The sequence below is a fragment of the Chiloscyllium plagiosum genome, chromosome 38 (assembly GCF_004010195.1).
Source record: "Chiloscyllium plagiosum isolate BGI_BamShark_2017 chromosome 38, ASM401019v2, whole genome shotgun sequence".
In the NCBI taxonomy this organism is placed as follows: Eukaryota; Metazoa; Chordata; class Chondrichthyes; order Orectolobiformes; family Hemiscylliidae; genus Chiloscyllium; species Chiloscyllium plagiosum.
In genome coordinates this window covers 26,207,570-26,223,221 of record NC_057747.1, presented here as the reverse complement: position 1 = coordinate 26,223,221, position 15,652 = coordinate 26,207,570, and the positions used below count along the sequence as shown (strand labels likewise).

Below are 15,652 nucleotides of genomic sequence, written 5' to 3'. Positions count from 1 at the left end.
AATCCCCATAGTTTCGAAGTAGGCAATTTGGCCCATCAAGTCCACACCAACACTCTAAAGAGCATCCCACCCAGGCACAGACCCCCACCCCTATCCCTGTAATCCTGCATTTCCCATCGCTAACTAGCCGAGCCTGTGCATCCCTGGACACTATGAGCACATCTTTTGACTGTGGGAGGAAACCGAAGAACCCGGAGGAAAACCACGCAGACACGGGGAGAATGTGCAAACCCCACGCAGACAGTTACCTGAGGCTGGAATCAAACCTGGATCCCTGGTGCTGTGAGGCAGCAATGCTAACCAGTGAGCCACCGTGCCACTTGCAGTATGTGAAGTCGATTGGCGTGCTGTTGCATAGCCTCCTCTTCCAAAGGCTGAAGCCACACGTGGACCTTGGAACTGAGAGCTCCTCGCAGTGGCAGGAAAGCTAAGGGGGATTGTTGGCTAGGACACCACCAGTGGGAATTCCTCTGCTTCTGAGTAACACTGCGGGATCTCATGGCCCCACCTCAGAGGGCAAATGTGCAGCCTCAAGTTAATGTCCCATCCCTGTCAATGTTGTGCACTCTCCCAGTATTGCTTCGGGAATGTCAGCCTGGATATCAGATCACATTTGATTTATTTATTGTCATGTGTATTTTGTTACAAAATAGTGAAAAGTGTTGTATGATGTCACCACTCTCCGCTATCTTAAAACTCAGATAAACGTAGAATAAAAAGATAGAAAAATAAGGAAATAAAGAAATAGTGTTCAACTTTCCAGTCCTCCTTGTTAAATGCTCGTCCATGGGCTATAGGCCTGGTCTCCAGTCTTGCTGTGCTGCCACCACTGGAACAAGAGTTTCAGTGCCATCTTCAGCGCCATCTCACCTCCACTGACTCACCTGCTACTATGAGTCCTCGCTGGACCTTACGAACGCAGATGTCACCGATGCCGCTGGGTACCGCACTGGCCTAAATGCAACTCTGTCGCCACCATGATTCCGCTTTGGGTCCACCTCACCAATGCAGCTGGGTCTCGTACTGGGCCCAAACTTGCCTACTCCATGAATCTGCACAAAGTGCAGACACTGCCAGGAACCTAAACTCGCCTGGAGCAGATTTTGAAGTAGGACCTTCTGACTCTGAGGCAAGAAGGCTGCCTGACCCTTAAATTGAAGAAAATGTTATTCCATAACACTTTCAGCAAGGATCCATTGATTGATGCAAGGTCTTGGCAGTTAGAAGATTCTGCATAAAATCATGGAATGTTCTTGCTGTAAAACCTCTAAATATAGACATTTACAAACTTGCTAACCGTGATAGTTCCTGTCCTCTTGCTCCATCTCATGGTGATGTTCTGTCACTGACACACAATAAATTTTGCATAACAAACAAACTGACTCCTGGCCTAAAAAAGCCTCTTACAAAGGTGGTGGATTTAAAATTATTTCTAGGAAAGTTTAGAGACCACAGTTTGAGGCACAGGATGGTGCTAGATATGTTTGATTTGATCTTTGGTTTTAATAGAGGGGAGGTAAAAAGAGAAATATTTTGTAGTTTCCCAACACATCCAAATTGTAAGCATTGTTCTGACTGATATATTTCTGCATTCTCCCTCTGCCAAAGCCCCCACCATCTCCTGATTCCCCACCCACTGTTGAGAGAGGCTACTGATAATTTTAGTGTGTTTTAAATGTGATTTCTGTTGATATAAATGATTGACTCAAGCTTTTATGTGTATACTAAATTAATTTTTTATTTTATTTTAAAGGTTGAAGAAAATAAAAGAAATTTTCATCTTTGGAAAACCTGAAGTGTCTGTAGTGGCCATTGGCTCACAAACGTTCGACATTTTCCGTCTATCAAACTTAATGACGTCGAAAGGATGGAACCTCAACACTTTGCAGTTCCCTTCGAGGTGGCTGACGTTCTGCATATATACCCTGTTACACACTGTCACTCTCCCCGTACATACTCTGTTTCATACTGTCACTCTACTCCGTTTCACACCGTCTCTCGCCATGTATGTACTCCATTTCACACTGTCTCTCGCCCCGTATATACTCCATTTCCCACTTTCATTTTCCCCATGTGTAGTTTGCACATCACTCTCCCCATGTATACTCTTATGCACACTGTAAATTCTCCCCAAGTGTAAATCATTTTACACTGTCATTCTTCCTCCGTGTATTCCACCTTACATTATAAACTCCTCTCATCTATACTGCATTTCACACTGTAGCTCCCTTTGCCTGTATACTCCAAACAGCAGTTACTCATCCTGTGTATTCTCCATCCATACTTTGACTTTATTTGTTTCTCTGGTAATGTTGACATTTATGTTTTAAAATTTTCATGAACGCCATGGTATAAACTCAACATTATTTTCAAGAGAGCTGTGATTGTCCCCTCATAAAGTTTTAGTTATTGCCTATTTCAGCAACTAGATGTTACTTTCACTCACTGTACCTTGCAGTCACTTAATGATTAAGCCTGTAATATTGGCACAAATAAAAATATCTTGACTTACAGTCGTCTTGTTGCTAAGCAGTTGAAATATTGGGAGGAACGGAGAAGTGAGGCAATTAATATTTGGATTGTCCCATGCCCCTAAGTTACTTCGCCATGGAAAATTGATGTCCAGAACTAGTTAGGGATGTCCATGGTGCCATTAACCAAGATGACCTCCTCTCTTGCAGCATTCACATATGTGTGACACTTCTGCACACCAAGAATGGAGTGGCTGACCAGTTTGTTGAGGATCTTCGTGAAAGTGTGGCTGAAATCATGAAGAATCCTGGCGAGAAAACCACTGGCAGGGTAAGCGTACGGTTGTGAATCGTGAAGGGAGGGTGCCCTTTCTTTTACAGAAGATTCTTGGTTCACCAACAATGACGTACAATTGTGTTGCAATTTTAACATAAGTATTGCTGATAAAGAAACAGGCAGCCTGAGCTGTTCACCCCGTACTCTTCAGGATAGATGCCAAATTTCAGAGGAAGCAAGCGAATTGGGTGGCTCGGTAGCTCAACGGTTAGCTTGTTGCCCAGGAGCACTAGGGACCTGGGTTCAATTCCAACCTCAGGCGACTGTCTATGTGGAATTTGAATGTTGTCCCCATGTCTGTGTGGCTTTCCTCCAGGTGCACCAGTTTCCTCCCACAGTCCAAAGACGTGTAGTTTTGGTGGATTGGCCATGCTAACTTGCCCATAGTGTCCAGGGATGTGCTGGCTGGTTGGATTGGCCATGGGAAATGCAGGACTGTAGGGATAGGGTGGGATGCTCTTGAAGGTGTGGTGTGGACTTGATGGACCGAATGGCCTATTCGCAACTGCAGGGTTTCTAGTATTCTGTAATCCTGTGATGATAGCTGGAGGGGACATTGCAAATGCAGTGTTGCTTCCTTACAATTGTTAAACTGTGCTGCCTGTATCTTAACTTGCACCAAGTCCCATTCACCCATCTCCCTGTCGTCACAGACCCAGATCAGCTCCTAGTTTATCAAAACCTCAGTTTCAAAATTCTCATCCTTGGTTTTGAATCTTTCCTTCAGGCCAATATCCCTCCAGTTAACCTCTTATGCACCCTTGTTTTCCACTGCAGCATTTTTGTGACTTGGCCTTCATTTTGCCTGTGTGTTAAGGTGTGGAATTTCCTGCATGACTCCCTGATGATTCTGTTCTTCCTTCATGACCCTCCTTAAAATCTTCCTCCTTGGTCAAGCTTTGATGTAATACCTCCCATATGACCTTTTGTTTGGTAATTGTACCTGAGATTTTTACTCCTTTTAAAGGGTACACATGCAAGTTATATTAATACGTGGTATTGTTTTGTAATTTATTAGATGTATTAGGTTGGACTATCAAAAAAACTTATTGTAGACTGACTTTAGTGTATTAGTTGTCCTAACTGTGTCATGTGTAAGGCGTGTCCTGATTTGAACCCTTCTTTCCTTCTAGGGTGCTATATATGGCATGGCACAGTCAATTCCTGATCGTACACTGGTGACAGAGATATCGCATGGATTCCTAGACTGCCTCTACAGCACTGAGCTCCCCAAAGTTGAGAAAAACTGCATGAATGGAGCATCAGCACAGCATTGAAACATGGAATAGGTTTTTTAAAAAAAAATCATGGACAAGGTTGTGGGAACGTACTTTGGAAAGCAATTTGACAGGTCTGACATTGTTTTTATTGTGTTGCAGCAATGGGAATGTGGAAAAATGCAATCATATGTACTGGGAACTGACGTCCATGATTTTTACACCACTTTCAAAGCCCCAAAACTTTTCCTTTTCAATTTTTATCCCTAAAATCTTTCACTGGAAACCTTGAGACGGCAAAGTTTCCAGTAAATTGTGTGCAGGGTTTTCCTAGACATTGATTCACTGGAGATTTATTAGCAAGCAGCAATTCACCTTGATGCCTTCCCACTTTATTCTTTCATGTTGGGAAAAAAAAGGGTTCTTTTGGCAGAATTTTTCTCAAAGGCAACAAAACGGTTTGTGGATTTAGTAGGCTTTTTGACACTGTCGCCAGGAGAGGGTGGTCAATGTTTGCAAGCCAGCAAATTACACAAGCGATAATTGCCCCTCCATGCAATAAAATATAGCAGTGAAGTTCAATTTAGTCCTGGCGGCTGGCCATTTTCCTGCTGTATCCCATTCATACCTGAATTGTCAATGATGCAGCAATGGAACATTGAGACTGTTAAAATGACTGTTATCTTATGGATCAAGGAGGTAGGGGAAAGGGATTTTGGACCTCCAAACTTGATCAATCATAAGCCTCAATCTTTGAGCTTCTGCCCAAAATGCCCAATATTTTGGTCCCACTTCAGGATGAATGCTGAGAGTATTCACTACCTCAAATATAGTTCAGGTAATTTCCAAAAGAATAATGCCACCTATAGTTGCTCCCAGTTAACATAAGACAGTTTTAAAACTAAACTCGGCACGATTATAACAATTTACAGACAGGAGACCAATTTTTGTGCTGCTGTGGATAGTACTTGCATTACAAAAATTATTTGCAAGGTAATTTTTCTTCTGATTTGTTCAAAATAATCAGATTTTATGATACAGACATGGTCTAAAGAAATCGCTCCTTTGAGATCCTGTGAATTCAACGCAACTTGACAATTCTTGGACTGAAGTGCTTACTCCATAATTGGAATAGACGGTTGAATAATTTCAAATTGTGTGTTGTTGTCATTGTGTTTCAGTTATATAAATGTCAGTGTTTCAGATATTTTGTTGCTCCATCATTGTAGTGAAGCTGAATGTGTGGCAATTGGTGACGCTCTGAAATGCTGTATGTTTGTAATGTGTTTATTCAGCGACCCCTCTCATGCAGAAGTTTCACACCAGTGCACACTTTACAAGGGAGCGCTTGTGAATAATTATGTTGAAATTTTAACGGTACTTCAATGCTATCTTTAAAACCATATTGATTCCTACTAATCCTGAGATCCTTGACTACAATCCCTTTGTTAACCTGGCTCTCTGTACACACAACGGTAAATGTTGTCCTTTATCAGTAATGCACATTCCAAAGCGCTCAACCCCAAATTAATCTGTTGCCTGTGGAACACTCTTGTTGTTGATATTCCCTTTATTTTTCTGTTCCAGTAAACTAGCAGTCAGAATATTAATCCTTTTATGCAGGGAACCTGAATACGTAAACTTGTCACTGCCTGAATCTCTGTGAAATGGCCTCTCAGTTTGAACTGTGACATGCTGGCAATGTCCCAGATTGTAAATTGCCATCCACGCGGTAGAAGCAGATGACTGTGCCCTATTGCTGACTACTCCCAATGATTGCACATGACTTCCCATCTTTCAGTGTGAAGGGAGAGAAAATTCAAAGCAACGACCTAATACTGTTCTTTGTACCTTCTTGCACAGCATTCAAAAAATGAATGTGTTCCCCTGCAAATAATGCAAAGAGGCTGGATAAACTAAAACATGTGTTTAGAACTGTGCTCTCATTGTTCAACATAGTTTTAAACCAGAGACAGGCAGTATTCTGTCACAATGTGAAAGGGCTGCATTCCAAATTGTCTTAATAACTTGGCACATTTGCGCACAATTTTCTGACTTTTGATAGGTCCTCTACCATTTTTTTAAAAAAGCATAAATTTAACCTCTCTCAAGCTTTCCTTTCAGCTCTGGGTAACACTCATTTTGCACTCTTTACAAATACACATACCCATCCCATTTGCTCCATTTCTGTTTGCACAGAGTCAGGATGTTCCATGATCACCTTTGGTTAGCTCTAGAGGAATAACTGAAGGAATAACTGGGTCCTACTCCCATCGCATACTCTCCTAACAAGGAGAAGGTACAGAGCTTTTGTTGAGTTCACAAACTGGATGTAAACATCCCTTACCATTCATGAAAACAAGCAAGTGTTTTTATTGCCCTGTTGCATATTTCAAACAGGGGAGGATGAAACAGACTCGGCAATGATCTTTGATTTGTTTACATCCCCGATTTCTTCATTCGCGGAGTTGTGTGTAGCACTGGGTTTTTCTTAGTTTAACTTGAAAATCACAGAACCCCACCGGTCGCTTGGTTAGCCAAGGAGAGGGCACTATTTTCATTGTCAGTTTACTCGTTGGAACTGTTCCAGATGCAGCTTGTGTGCATTGTGAAGTTTATAGTTAGCCCTCAGGGAGGGGTGTCAGGGCTGGGATGGGGGTGAAATTCCCACACCTGGGTCATTTGCACCTGGACAACAAAGACATCTTTATACGGTGAGTGTGTAAAATGATCTGGATTAATCCATCGTATTATGTATTAACACATTTGTAATTGAGATTTGGTAATAAACCTAATTTGTTGAAACTGTCTGTATTGTTTGACTCTTATCTTCATATTTTATGCTTGTTCAGCCTGACTTTTGCTCTTGTTTTGGACCTGTTCATTCCTAATATCATTCAGCTGTGATGAAAGGTCACAGACCTTTTATTTCTTTATTATTGTATGGGAAATGGATATCATTTCTTGTTCTTAAACCATTAGCGCTCTCATCTATTTCCAAGGGCAGCTACATTGCTGTAAGTGTAGGGGCTGATATTTGACTCATATCCCTTAATATCTTTGATTAACAGAACTATCTCAGATTCAAAATTATGTACGATCCAGCATCCACCCCCATTGTGGAAAAGAGTTCAAAACACCTCCCACCCTTTGTATGCAGAAGTGTTCCTAACACCTCTCCTGAATGCTCTGGCCCTAATTCTCAGACTATGCTCCCTAGTTGTAGAATCCCCAATCAGTGGAAATAGTTTATCACCCATCTTTTCCTGTTAACATCATGTAAACTTTGATCAGACCACCCTTTAATCTTAAAAATTCTAGAGAAAACAGATCTAATTTATATAATTTCTGCTCATACTTAACCCCTGTCGTTCAGGTATCATTCTTGTAAACCTGCTTAGAAAGGATAGATTGGCCTTATACTCCTTCTAAGGTGTGGGAGGAATGGCAGATATCCTTCCTGAAAAGTCACTTGTGAACCAGATGGGATTTTACAATAGTCAACAGTGCTTTTGTGGTCACTCTTAGACTAGTTTAATTCAAGATTTTATTGAATTCAAGTTTCACTATCTGTTACGATGGGATTTGAACACATCCACAACATTATCCTGGGCCCAGCATTTATTGCCTGTCCTTAGTTGCCCTTCTAAAGGTGGTAGTAAACTGCTGAAGTTAGGCCCACAATGGAAGTAATTCCAGGATTTCGACCATCGACACTGAAGTAATGCCGATATATTTCCAAGTCAGTATCGTGAGTTGTATAGAGGGGAACTTGCATGTTCCTATGTCTTGGGCTATTTTTACTGTTGTCATTTCCAATGACAGAGTCAATGTTATCACACCTGTTTTCCTTCCTTTCTAGCAGTTGTTACAACTGAGTGGCTTGCTGGGCCACATTGTTTAGGGTCTGGAGTGAATCTAGACCAGACCCTGAAAGGATGGTAACTTCCTTCTCTAAAATGAACCAGATGTCTCTCCCCCCCCCCCCCCCCCCACCCCCACCAACAGCAGTTGATAAGTTTATTTTGGTCATCGTTTGACAGAGTCCTAATTACAGGTATTAATTTAATTCAAATTCCACAATCTGCCTTGGTGGGATTCAAACCTAAGTCCCTCGAACATTACCTGGGTCTCTGGATTAATAGTCTAGCGATTTACCACTTGCCATTGCCTCCCCTGAAATGGTCCAAGGGATGAGGAACTTCAACCATATGGATAGCCTGGAGAAATTCGAACTATTCTTCAGTGAGGAAACTTGATAGAGGTGTTCACAACACTAGATAGTGAGAAACAGCTTGCTGTAGGTGATGGATTGAGAAGAGGACTTGGTTTTGAGAAGCATCAAGGACATGGAAAAATATTACACTTACTGAATGGTTTAGGTCCAGAAAGTGCTGCTGCAGTGTAGTGAAGGCAGGTTCAATCAAGATACTCACAAGAGAATTTGATTATTACCTAAAAAGTATGAATCTACAGGGTTACTTGGGGAAGTGACCTTGGGTAATCTGTTTATACAGGTCAGCAGACACAGTGGCCAGATGGTCTCTTTCAGAACGACAATTTGGCTTTTATTTCATATTTGCAGCATCTATGGTATTGTACTTTGGTATGCCTGTGACTTCAAAATTCCAAGTATCTGCAATTTTGGAATGACTTAACTCTGCATGTCTAAAATCATGGCTACATTGATTTGCATTTTATTCATATAACAAAACTTTCTCACAGTATATACATTCACAACATGTAAACTAGCTCTGATCAGTTCAATTTAAATAGAATGATTCTAGATTAATCTGTGGTAAATTTCAAACATTTGCCAGTCTTCAAAATCTTTCAAGAACACACGGGTCTGTTCTGAAATAAATCTCACTGAAGGCTCCAGTTCATTTGGTACCAGCAACCACAGACACACCCCTAGATTTCAATGTGAAATCTTAGCTTCTTCAATAAAGGTAGCCATCTTAATATCTCGCTCAGACAGACCTCCACAGTCATGTGTGCTCAGTGTTATGTGGACCTGTGAAAACAAAATGTTTCTGGTAAGAAGATTACTGTTCCTTCATCTTTCCTAGTTTAGAGACTCCTACCTAGTCTGTGCACTAATCAAAAACTTGGCGAGAATTACCTTCAAAAGTGTGAACTCATAATCCCTGCAGTGTGGAAAAGGACATTCAGCCCATCGAGTTCACACCAGCCATCAGAGGAGTATCCCACCCAGACACACCCACCTCAACCCTATATTTTCCATGGTTAACCCACCAGCCTGCACATCCCTGGACCTGATGGACAATTTAGCATAGTCAATCTACATAATCTGCACATTTGGAAACCACAGCACCTGAAGGAAACCTGCATGGACAAGGGGAGAAAGTGCAAACTCCACAGTCACATAAGGGTAGAATCACAGAGGCAGCAGTGCTGACCACTGAGCCACGCAAAATCAATGATCATAGATACTGTGATATTGGAAAACTGGTCCTAACTGGCCCATTCCCACTTGGTGGGTTACGTTAAAATTGGGGCTGTTTCTAACACAGAAATTGACTTCACTGATCAGTGTGCAGTAAGTGCACAAAAAAAATGCCAACTGTGATTGCATTTACACCCTATTTTAACTGAAATCAAGGATTCTGAGGGGGTCATCCACTGCTCCTTGCGGGGGGCACTTTCACCTTGCAAGAGTCATAACCCACTGCAGAAACCTGAGCATAAAATCTAAGCTTGAGCTCTGAGTGTAGTACTACACAGTCAGAAGTGGTATCTTTCAAATGATACATTATCAGAGGCCCTATAAGCACTCCCAGCTGAATGCAAAAGATCTTGAGACACTATTATGAAGATGAATAAGGGTATAGACTGCCAAGGTGCAGTGGGGAAAGACCAACATCTAATGTCTTTCTTCCAAAGTACAACAGGAGTCCGTTCAGTTACCTCATAACTGCCTATTGGTTATTTGTAAGTATAGAAAAAGCCAAACCCCAAATGTTTATTTTCTTGTCTGTAAGACAGTAAAGGTCTAAATGGTTTTATTAAACTATGTACATAAAGATTTTCTTTTTATAAAATATATTTTTGCAATATTAAAAAAGGGCATTCCCCAGGTACTTTCACTCTCCAACACCTCAGGTTCAAGTTAACTGGAGGATCATTACCTTCTGCTTGTGGGAGCTTTCTGTAATTGCTACGTCACAGTGATAGAATTTATTAAAAGGTCTTGGCTCCAAAGCATTTTGATATGTCCCATGGTTTTGAAAGATGCCATATAAATGCAGGTTCTTACTTTACCTTGTTATAAACGTTGAACCACTCTGGGTGATGATCCATTTTTTCTGCTTGTAGTGCCACTTTGGTCATGAAACCAAAGGCCTATTGGTAAAACAAAATATAGGAAAATATAGATTTGCTGCAAAAAAAAAACATGCATTTTGTCTGTTTTCTTTATTTAAAAAAAAATATTGTGCAAAGGAGCCACTGGAAATTCTGACCTGGTTAAAGTTTTTAAAGACAAACTCTTTATAAATGGCATCTCTTCCTTCGACGTCAGACCAACCCACTGCTTGAAGGTTGGGAAGAAGTTGCTCTCGTTGTTCAGCACTCAGTCTGTGGGCCTTTCCTGCCTAACAAGCCAAAAATAGGTCTTTAGATTCCAGTAACATCCGCACAGACAGTCCCCAGTTTGCAAACGATCTTCATTCAAGTCTGTTTGTAGGCAGGTTGGTACACAATGCATGACAATGAAAAATAGGTGTCTGGAAGGACAAGGAAATGCTGCAGGTCAGATCCTTAAAACTACTTCCCAGTATGGGATCATGTTTCTAAGTGTGAACGTTAATAAATCAGGATCCTCTGTATTAAAATAACTCCTGTCTGCCGTATTTACTTGCAGAACACTGACCAAACATTTAATCCAGCAGTTGTAGAGTTTACCTCTCCACCTGATTACTAAGCAAAAAAAAAAGTCATAAGTAGTGAGTCTAATACTGAAGATATAACCACTGTCCACTGTCGTAAAAGCCTATCTGGTTCACTAACATCCATTAGGGAAGGAAATCCGATGTCCTTACCCAATCTGATCTACATGTGAATGATGGCTCACCAACTTGGTAGAGTTTTGTTTGAGAATGTGACCAAGAAGAGACAGAAGGATAGAGCAATAGATGTTGTCTACATACTTTAGCAAGGCCCTCGACAAGGTTCCTCATGGTACTGGTTAGTAAAGTTAGATAACCTGGGATCCAGGGAGAGCTACAAAAATTTGCTTGATGGTCGGAAACAGGGCGAGTTGATATTTAAAAAAAATATTCATGGGAAGAGGGCGTTGCTGGCTCAGCAGTATTTATTGCCCAGAGCACAGTTATGAGTCAACCACATTGCTGTGTGTCTGGAGTCACATGTAGGCCCAGACTGGGTAAAGATGGTAGTTTCCTTCCCTAAAGGACATTAGTGATTCAGATAAAAGCAAATTACTGCGGATGTGGAAGCTTTGACAAAGGGTCAGATAGATTCGAAATGTCAGCTCTTTTCTCTCCTTACAGATGCTGCCAGACCTGCTGAGATTTTCCAGCATTTTCTCTTTTGGTTAGTGATTCAGGTGTTTTTTCCCCGACAATTGACAATGGATTCATAGTCTTCATTAAACTCCTAATTCCAGATTTTTATTGGATTCAAATTCTATCTGCCATGGCAGGATTCAAACCCAGGTCCCCAGAACATTACCTGGGTTTCTATATTAACAGGGGAGAAAGTGAGGACTGCAGATGCTGGAGATGAGAGCTGAAAATGTGTTGCTGGAAAAGCGCAGCAGGTCAGGCAGCATCCAAGGAACAGGAGAATCGACGTTTCGGGCATAAGCCCTTCTTCAGGAAAACATTTTCAGCAGTTTCTATATTAACAGTCCACTAATAACACCACTTGCCACCACCCTCCCTAAGGAGCATAAATAGAGTTTAATTTAGGTAAATGAGAGATGTTGCATTTTGGTAAGTCCAGGGTAGGACTTATACAGCTTATCGTAGGGCCCTGGGGAATGTGGTTGAACAGAGAGACCTCGGGTTCAGGTACATAGTTCATTGAAAGCGGCAGAGGCAGATAGGGTGGTGAGTACCACTGGCTCAGAGCTAGTGTCACTACCACTACACCAGTGTCTCCCCCAAGTAGCATTCTATCATTTCAGTGCGCAGCCCTCAAATTGTGTGGCCCCTACCCCGCTCAAGGGGGTCCCCATGTTTCCCCTTGAGCCTCCCGCCGTTGAACGAAGTGGTTGCTTTGGAAATGTTGCCCCAAGCCCCTTGGATCTCCCACCTCCTGAATCTGGGGGGAGGGGGAATCTTTGCTGCAGCCAAGGAACGCGAATGTAGAGTCTCATTAACGTTTGACTAAAACAAACAAGAGACAGGTCCCGTTTCCCTGGTCGTTACCCTCTTAACCTCGTAACCTCGTTGTAGAAAGAAGCCAGCAAATGGCCGTATCGGTCAGAGAGAATCGCTGCTGGAAGATCAGAGAGAAAGACAGACATTGACAAGTTAATACATCACCCTCACTGCTACTCCCACACTCAGTGAACATCCCGTCCAGTCTGTCGTTTCAAGTAAGCCAATGAATATAGCGCAGCTCCAAACACAAACAATATTTATTCCAAACTCAATCTCAAATTACAACTCATCTCTGAAATGAACACTAACGCCAAACATAATTTCCTTTCCGAAACAGGGATTTAAATTAAAGGGCCAAGTTACCAAAATAATGCTTGGGTTTCAACAATGAATGACTAATCTTAAATTTAACCGACACGTTTCTTTAAAAATTGCTTTTGTTCGGAGATGCACATACGTTTGTTCACCAAACCCAGACAATAAAAAAAAATCTAAAATACGACAATTAATTACACTGAAGTTACGTACCATTTGGCAATGATCAAGATTTGAACACCACCCCCTGAACTCAGACCCTGCACAATGTGACAACAAACTGCTCACTCCCACTCTCTATAAACACAATCTGTAAAAGCTAAGACCTGTGCGAGGTGGCAGGAATAAAGGCCAGTGCTGAGGCAGCAACAGGTGAGGTAGCACAATAATAATAAATAAATGCAAGAGAAACTACCCATTTCAAGATTTAATTGCAGACGCTGAATTACACCGTGATGTTTGCCTGTCTGGCTGTTTTGCGTTTCCTTTTAAGCACTATTTCAGGCTACCTAAAGTCGGGTCCTTGCTGTAGAGGAGGCAGGTCCCAATGCAATGAACTTTATGTCAGTAAGATGCGATAGGCTGCTGTTTCGTATGAATTTAGTTTGCTGTTGAGTCAGATTGGCTCCATTCAGAGTTCAGGCACGGCGCTTCTGTCTGTTTACGTTCCTGTTCGTTGCAACCAGCGTTTTGCCAGAAGTAGCTGCAAACGATTTCGCAAGAAACGCTTCGTTTGAGTCAATCCTGACAATATACACGGCAACTTTCAAAAGCTGCAAAATGTCTTGCAGCTGTGGAATGGGGGCACCCGAGGGAGGTGTGTGTTTGAGGTGTGCTTTCGGGTATGATGGTTAGGCAGGCTGATGTGGAAGAGTTTTTAACAAACAGGGAGTGCAGGAGAAACTCAGCAGATTTGGTAGCGTCTGTGCAGAGAGAGAGTTAAAGTGAGTATTCAGTTTTCAGTTGCTAGGTCTGGCCCGTTCAGCACAGTAGCAATGCCATTCTGCCACAATGGAGAGGTAAAGGTAAAGTCACTATAGTCCCAGTCTTATGGAGAGAGAGAGAAAGAAAGAGACAACTGACAGTGGTTTAACCTGATGCTCGGGGATTTCCTTCTCAAAACTGCATTAGTGAACCGGGTGGGTATTTATGAGAGAGATTTCATGGTCATCATTAGACTTACAATTGGAGACTTTTAACAGAAGTTTAAACTCCACCGTGGTGGGATACCTGGGTCCTCCAGGTATTCAGTGGGTCTCTGAATTACTAAAATCTGGCGACCATGCCATGACCTCTCCATGTTAATCAGGAGCAAGACTATTATTAGGGAGAACAGGTGAGGCTGTGATACATTCCAAGTATGATAACAACAGATTGAAAACAAGAAAGTTAATGTTCTGAAGGCAATCCTGATGAAATGACAGAAAATAAGATCTCACTTCAGTAAAACTGCTGTGTTATTGCTACAGCTGGGCATTGGAAAGTCCGTCAGAGTGCAAATGTTCAACCCTCTCAATAAAACTCAGCCTACGTGGCAATTTGAAACCTCAGTAGAGCAGTCAACACCTTGATCCTGTGTGGTGACCATGACTAACCAGATCTATCATCGCAACAAGCCATACACATGTACAGTTAGAGAGGCTATATGAGATCAGGAAGAAACGACCTCACCGTTTGCACGGAGTGCAGAACGATTATCAGTTTCAGAGGCTTGCTGTTTCCTCACAGCAGAAATAGATTGGCAACAGCACTCATTGGAGAAGGCACATCACCCTAGGAATCAGCAGATACCTGAGGAACAGCCAATGCCAACACACAGACATACCAGTAGGGTTCCTGCAGGATTTAACTATGTGTGCCAGGCAGGTGCAAAGACCGATGAAAATAGAACTGGCTAAAGTTAACACAGTCTTAATAAATGATAACTTTCTTTGTGACCGTGTGGATTGGGAATGTGTGTAACTGTAAATAGCGAACATTTTTTTGTTTTCTGAAAAAGTGCATGTTTGGAAAAGTACAGTTCAAAGATCATAGAATCCCTACATTATGGAAACAGGCCCTTCAACCCAACATAGAATCCCTATATTATGGAAACAGGCCCTTCGACCCAACATAGAATTCCTACAGTATGGAAACATGCCCTTCAACCAAACACAGAATCCCTACAGTATGGAAACAGGCCCTTCGACCCAACACAGAATCCCTACAGTATGGAAACAGGCCCTTCAACCCAACAAGTCCCCAGCAACCCTCTGAAGAGTAACGCACCCAGACCTATCCCCTACTCTATATTTACCCTTGACTAATGCATCTAACCCACATATCCCTGATCACTATAGGCAATTTAGCATAGCCAATTAACCTAATCTGCACACCTTTGGATTGTGGGAGGAAACTGGAGCAAACCCACGCAGACACAGGGAGAATGTGCAAACTGCACACAGACAGTCACCCGAGGCAGGAATTGAGCGTGAGTCCCTGGTGCTGTGAGGCAGCAGTGCTAACCACTGAGCCACCACACTGCCTGAGTTGTACACAGTGTACTAGTTCACTTACTGTAGTCATGTGACCTCTATCTCTGCTATAAGTGTCTCTGCAGACTAAAATGGTAGCAATTAAAATGCATATCACTTGAAACACAGCTGAGGGAGGGAAATATGGTTCACGTTTATTCACTGTATTTGCCTGAACAATTATTCAGAAATCAAGGACTTTAAATGCACAAGCAAGCAAAACCTTTGCAAAGCAAAACAGAATAATTCTGAAGTTAATAGTAACATCCTTGGACAAGTGATCATAAAATATCTGAAGGATATTGTTCATTCATTTCAATTTATTGGTTGATGCTTTGAATTGAGAGACAGTGTTCTGTAATTTATTGTTGATGTGGTTAAAAGTTTTGCACTGGTGGTAGATGTCTGGGTTACTGACTTTCCAACT

At 41.9% G+C, this 15,652-nt stretch overlaps 2 protein-coding genes across 3 annotated transcripts in view; one reads left to right on the top strand and one right to left on the bottom strand.

The window, feature by feature from the left end:
• The window catches only part of sgpl1 (sphingosine-1-phosphate lyase 1), a 71,919-nt gene extending 65,089 nt beyond the window's left edge, over positions 1-6,830 (top strand). For both annotated transcript variants that reach the window (XM_043679167.1, XM_043679168.1), the window contains exons 12-14: positions 1,754-1,900; positions 2,682-2,802; positions 3,942-6,830. In XM_043679167.1, the coding sequence (XP_043535102.1) occupies positions 1,754-1,900; positions 2,682-2,802; positions 3,942-4,085 (412 nt within the window). In that variant the 3' untranslated portion in view covers positions 4,086-6,830. The remainder of the gene's footprint in view (positions 1-1,753; positions 1,901-2,681; positions 2,803-3,941) is intronic.
• Positions 6,831-8,699: 1,869 nt separating this feature from the next.
• pcbd1 (pterin-4 alpha-carbinolamine dehydratase/dimerization cofactor of hepatocyte nuclear factor 1 alpha) lies at positions 8,700-13,046 on the bottom strand. The gene is made up of 4 exons (XM_043679166.1): positions 12,926-13,046; positions 10,511-10,642; positions 10,311-10,391; positions 8,700-9,042 (listed from the first exon to the last, which is right to left on the bottom strand). The coding sequence occupies exons 1-4, from the start codon at positions 12,926-12,928 to the stop codon at positions 8,947-8,949; spliced, it is 312 nt and encodes a 103-aa protein (XP_043535101.1). The 5' UTR covers positions 12,929-13,046; the 3' UTR covers positions 8,700-8,946.
• Positions 13,047-15,652: the final 2,606 nt, after the last annotated feature.